The sequence below is a fragment of the Lottia gigantea genome (genome assembly GCF_000327385.1).
Source record: "Lottia gigantea unplaced genomic scaffold LOTGIsca_598, whole genome shotgun sequence".
Classification (NCBI taxonomy): domain Eukaryota; kingdom Metazoa; phylum Mollusca; class Gastropoda; family Lottiidae; genus Lottia; species Lottia gigantea.
The window spans coordinates 6,518-12,976 of record NW_008710044.1 but is presented as its reverse complement, the minus strand read 5'-3'; the positions used below and the strand labels follow the sequence as shown (position 1 = coordinate 12,976).

Here is a 6,459-nt window from a genome sequence, read left to right as displayed (position 1 = left end):
GCGGGGGTGTAGGGGTCCATGATCTTGTGTCCACCCCCGTTAATACGCTACTGGCCATTTTCTCTTACCTTGTAGAAATGTTTTATAATATCGGACAATATTGGGATGTTTCAGTTCCTCCTTCATGATCTGTAGCTCATTGGTAATATCACCTAAACTAGACTCTATTTCTAGAGAGTTCTTACCAAACGCTGCATTCTGTATATTCACCTGGGGAATATCAAATTAACAAAATGAAATATAATGAAATGAATGGAGTTTTACTTCCTACTTTTCTGCACCATGTGGGCTAATGAAGACAATGCAGAGTGCAATGAGGGAAATTTTGCCAGGACAGCAGCATTAACCTGCTCTTTTTCGATTTCCAGCTGTCGAAGGAACTTTAACGAGCACAGCCTGTAGCAAACAGGGCCTCATCAAATTAACAAAATACAGCCATATTTAAAGAGTAACCTGATTGCGAGGATATCTACTTATTTCAACTAACAATACAGTATTTAGTATGTATATAATTGTCAACAATAACTATCAGAGGCTACCAGTTCTTTATGCTTGTAAATAATGAAAATGTTCATAACCACCAAACACAATTCAATTGCATGAGAGTTGCGTTCAAAATTTGTGATGGCTATGCTCCTAAACAACCTTGCGCAACTCGTGATCACTATGCTGTGAAGAAATATATAACTTAGGGCTAATGAATGTCATATGTCAGTGGAGCCACCTGCAGGGTTCTAGATCAGGAAATATCACAGAAGAACTCTTCAGTAGAAGACAGGATTCTCGGGACACAGCGCATGTTGCTCCTTATCAAAATCTGTCTCTCACCGAAATGAAACCATAGTGTCCCAGAAGAAAACATACTTAATATATGAAAGTTTACAGATGAACAAAGTATCAAGACACAGAACAAGTAGAACAAGCCATGTTCCTCCTTAATCAAACAGTACCCTGTCTGGCGCCACATCCCTCAAAGCTGCTCAAGACATACAAATAGGAACGCTCCAACAAAATACATAGTATGACCTTTTTCACCAAAAGGGAAACCAAGAAGAAGAAGAGCATAAATTAAGCCTGTAAACGGAACTCACCTCTTTCAAGGCAAGAAAGGACTGTCCCGAGGTTGTCTTTTTAACTTTATAAACTGACCCAAACGCTCCTGTTCCCAGCAGTTCAAATACAGAATAATCACCGATATATTTCGATGGATTTCTATTCTGATTAGTCTCCTGGACGTTCTCTCTAATTTCATCAATTTTACTTTTCTGAAAAATAGAGCTTTTATCAGAATTTCATAAAAATCTGTACGACCAAAACAATTCCGTTTTGAAAGAAAATCATGTATCATGTGACTTCCTGACTTCCTCAAGCGAGGAGTACCATCAGGTGGTTCGAGAAGATATTTACTCTTAATTGTTTTTCAAGAGAATATGCTGGTCAAAACACAAACATCATTATTGAAGGGAAAGCATCTTGCCTCATCCCCTTAATCTTTTTTTTTAGAGAAATTGCTGGTCTAACCCAGACATCCTTACTGGACAGAGAGCTCCTAACTATATTTCAACTTACTGGTAAGTTATTAATAAGATCTACTAATGGTTTATAACCTGGTTGAATCACTTAAGTTCTTGTTCCGGGTAAGCACCTTGCTATACCCAACCCCCTAATGTTTTATTTTAAGAGAAATTGCTGGTCTAACCAAGACTTCCTTGCTGGAGAGAGAGCTCCTAACTATATTTCAACTTACCTGTAAGTTATTAATCAGATCTACTGATGGTTTATAGCCTGGTTGAACCACTTAAGTTCTTACCCCACCCCCTAATGTTTTGTTTTAAGAGAAATTGCTGGTCTAACCAAGACTTCTTTGCTGGAGAGAGAGCTCCTAACTATATTTCAACTTACCTGTAAGTTATTAATCAGATCTACTAATGGTTTATAGCCTGGTTGAACCACTTAAGTTCTTACCCCACCCCCTAATGTTTTGTTTTAAGAGAAATTGCTGGTCTAACCAAGACTTCCTTGCTGGAGAGAGAGCTCCTAACTATATTTCAACTTACCTGTAAGTTATTAATCAGATCTACTAATGGTTTATAGTCTGGTTGAACCACTTAAGTTCTTACCCCACCCCCTAATGATTTGTTTTAAGATAAATTGCTGGTCTAACCGATACTTCCTTACTGGAGAGAGAGCTCCTAACTATATTTCAACTTACCTGTAAGTTATTAATCAGATCTACTGATGGTTTATAGCCTGGTTGAACCACTTAAGTTCTTACCCCACCCCCTAATGTTTTGTTTTAAGAGAAATTGCTGGTTTAACCAAGACTTCCTTGCTGGAGAGAGAGCTCCTAACTTTATTTTAACTTACCTGTAAGTTATTAATCAGATCTACTAATGGTTTATAACCTGATTGGACAACTTAATTTCTTGTTCTGGGTAAGCACCTTGCTATACCCCATCCCCTAATGTTTTGTTTTAAGAGAAATTGCTGGTCTAACCAAGACTTCCTTGCTGGAGAGAGAGCTCCTAACTATATTTCAACTTACCTGTAAGTTATTAATCAGATCTACTAATGGTTTATAGCCTGGTTGAACGACTTAAGTTCTTACCCCACCCCCTAATGTTTTGTTTTAAGAGAAATTGCTGGTCTAACCAAGACTTCTTTGCTGGAGAGAGAGCTCCTAACTATATTTTAACTTACCTGTAAGTTATTAATCAGATCCACTAATGGTTTATAACCTGGTTGAATCACTTAAGTTCTTACCCCACCCCCTAATGTTTTGTTTTAAGAGAAATTGCTGGTCTAAACCCGACGTCCTTGCTGGAGAGAGAGCTCCTAACTATATTTCAACTTACCTAATGGTTAATAACCTGATTGGACAACTTAAATTCTTGTTCTGGGTAAGCACCTTGCTATACCCCACCCCCTAATGTTTTGTTTTTACTTACCGGTAAGTTATTAATCAGATCTACTAGTGGTATATAAGCTGATAAATCTTTATTATAATGTCCCACATTGATAAAACATTCAAATAGATTCACTGGAAACAAACGCTTGAATAAACACCTGTTTCTTTCCATACTGAATAAGAACCGGAGAGTTCGGAATGCATTTCTCTGAAATAAAATATTACATTATTTTCATTATGTGTACAAATTTCACGAAAGTTTCATAAAAACTTTATCATTTATTGCTGGCATCAATCAGTCTGTTAAACTAATGAAATGAAATGGAGTATCACATCCGTTCTGTGCTTAATTGGAGTAATGCAATAAACTTAAATAAGCCTACAATTTCATTTCTTTTTTCAAATATTATGTCTTCATAACCCTAATGAGGACCAGATTAAGGCTAACAATGACATATTGTGATATAGCAGAACCTGAAGAGACTTTCTTTGGAGTTTCACTAATATGTGTCATTAGCCGGAAATAGGTCCTACATGACATGGTTTGCTTGGTTAAAAATAATATCATTAGAAAACTTGTTAGATTACAATGGAAGTTGGAAAAGAAAAGCATAAAATTGAAATCTGATTGGTAAATGACAGACAAGGCCATGCATAACAACATAGAAATAAAAGATAACATGCATAATACTGATATAAATTTGGATTTGAGAAATATTCCTACCTGCAATTTGGTGAAAGCTTTCTGGTCCTTTTTAGGAATGTCTTGAGGTAGAATGAGAAGACCTAGTGAGTAGATGCCGTTAGCTTGAGCTATCTGTTGAGCGTTTGTATCATTTAATACCAACTCAGTGAGAGCGGCACAACAAGCTGGAATAGAACAAAGCCAAATAAACTAAAGACTTTAAATGACATTTAGCAATTGTGAGTACGATATATAAACACAGCTTTATGGAACACATAATATGTGCCTGAGGACGACGGGGGAAACACGTCGAAACGTTGCATAAAACTTGTGATTGTTGTTCCATAAAGCTGTGTTAAATTCATAAACTGTCACCAGAAATCTGTTATATACTAGTAATATAATATCCATAAGAACTGTTGTATCTTAATGTGCTGTGATACTTCTAAATGTCTTACAAGGATTACTAGTAATATAATATGTCTGCTGGTTTAAGGGATAGATATCAAAACTGACTAGCAAACATCAAGATGCATTCAAATAAGAAATATCAATATTCTATTTAAACTTGTGTTGTACGTAGCCATAGAATTAAGTATGAGTCGTTTCCCTTTACTGCATTTTCAGTTAGATGTCCTATAACCCATAACAGATATTACTGATGACAATAAATTTTTAAACTGTAAATAAATTCCTTATATGATGTCTAACCTAACATCAATACAACATGGTTGGGGGATTAAAGGGGAATTTTATAATGTAAACAAATTGAGGTCTAATCAAAAATAATATTACCAGATTTCAGAGAATATTTCACTTCTTCATTCTGGAATAAAAAATTTTAATGATTCATTGACTGACTAATATTTAGAAAACCTATAGAAGGGTAGGGTGAAACACCAGCCTCCCAAACCGTGATTTCAACATAAAAACCAACAAATGAAATAGAGTTCATGTCGGCCCCGTCGCCAGGAATGAATTGGTGCTGGGGCTCAGATTTTGTACTCAGAAAATTTGAAGAATTAAAGGCCCAGAGAACTCATTTCTGACAATTTTGAGGTGCCAAAAACGTATCAGACACTGTAAATGAATCAATCTCAGCTGAACTGAAGAATATTTTTCTGGGGCTTAATTCTCACTTGCTTGGGCCCAACCCTCAAAGATCACACCCTAACGACAGGGCTGGTTCATGGTCTGCTTTTCTTCATCTTGATGGACTAATGAAGACATGCAAGGCCACACTGTTTGCAAGCAGGGAAATTTTGCAAAGAAAGGTGTCAACCTTTTCTTTTTCAACTTTCAAGTAATTTTTGAGAGTGCACACTGCACAGCAGGGACTTTATTTGTCCCCATCCTAATGATGTTTTTTTCATGTTAGTCCCTCTGACCTGCATTACAAAAATCTGAAGGTACTATCTCGAAATTTTCTGTAGTGCAAAGCCGAAGTAGAAACCTAAAGCGATTTTGGAAGTTTTAATTTTAATTAATTTTTTTTTTAACAATGGTCCAACAATTACAGTCCGAATACAACACTGACCTCTTCAGGAGTGATTGGTGTACGACCATTAATACCAGCACTGGCTACAGCCTCATTATCATTCTCATTGTTATCATTTAACAACTTTCTTTCACTGGAATATAAACAAATAACTTGAGTTGTTATCAGATATATAGACAGGGCAAAGATTCCTGACACTCTTCCCAGTTTTGAGTCAGTCTGAACCAAAATATACCTTCCCATGATGAGGAGAGTCTGTCTAGCCAGAATTTACTTTTAATATATCAACCTTTCCAAACCGTAATTAAACAGAAGACAATTTTACTTCTTACATTTGTGTTCATTATTTGTCCATGCAGTTTTCAAAGATGGATATTTTTGCCTGGAGAATGGCATTAAAGATAGTTAAGTCATGGCAACTGGAATGAAACCTAAAATCAGACCCCCTAATGGGTCCCATAGCTCTCTATGTGTAAGAGAAGGATACTCACTGTAATAAAGACAATAATAAGGGAATGCCACCAAGTTGACGTATCTCTGTACTACTAATACTATCTTCACACAACTGAACAATACACCATACCACTTGCCACAATAAATTAACATTCTCACTGTGTAACTGACTGGAAAATATAAACCTCAAAAACGTATTAAAATATCTAGTAATCAATAGAAAATATCTAGTAATCAGCTTTGATCAATTGATAATATCTAGTAATCAATTGATAATATTTAGTAATCAGTTGTAATCAATTGATAATATCTAGTAATCAGCTGTAATCAATTGATAATATCTAGTAATCAATTGATAATATCTAGTAATCAATTGATAATATTTAGTAATTAATTGATAATATCTAGTAATCAGTTGTAATCAATTGATAACATCTAGTAATCAGCTGCAATCAATTGATAATATCTAGTAATCAATTGATAATATTTAGTAATCAGTTGTAATCAATTGATAATATCTAGTAATCAGCTGTAATCAATTGATAATATCTAGTAATCAATTGATAATATCTAGTAATCAATTGATAATATTTAGTAATCAATTGATAATATCTAGTAATCAATTGATAATATCTAGTAATCAGTTGTAATCAATTGATAACATCTAGTAATCAGCTGCAATCAATTGATAATATCTAGTAATCAGCTGTAATCAATTGATAATATCTAGTAATCAGCTGTAATCAATTGATAATATCTAGTAATCAATTGATAATATCTAGTAATCAACTGATAATATTTAGTAATCAGCTGTAATCAATTGATAATATCTAGTAATCAGCTGTAATCAATTGATAATATCTAGTAATCAATTGATAATATCTAGTAATCAACTGCTAATATTTAGTAATCAAT

General features: G+C 34.6%; 1 protein-coding gene across 1 annotated transcript in view; it reads right to left on the bottom strand.

The window, feature by feature from the left end:
* The window catches only part of LOTGIDRAFT_146005 (hypothetical protein), a gene marked incomplete at both ends in the record, with an annotated part of 20,323 nt that overhangs the window by 7,530 nt on the left and 6,334 nt on the right, over positions 1-6,459 (bottom strand). The window contains 7 exons of the mRNA XM_009063711.1: positions 69-210; positions 1,092-1,265; positions 2,949-3,114; positions 3,589-3,598; positions 3,695-3,778; positions 5,172-5,326; positions 5,595-5,714. Of these exons, the coding sequence (XP_009061959.1) occupies positions 69-210; positions 1,092-1,265; positions 2,949-3,114; positions 3,589-3,598; positions 3,695-3,778; positions 5,172-5,326; positions 5,595-5,714 (851 nt within the window). The remainder of the gene's footprint in view (positions 1-68; positions 211-1,091; positions 1,266-2,948; positions 3,115-3,588; positions 3,599-3,694; positions 3,779-5,171; positions 5,327-5,594; positions 5,715-6,459) is intronic.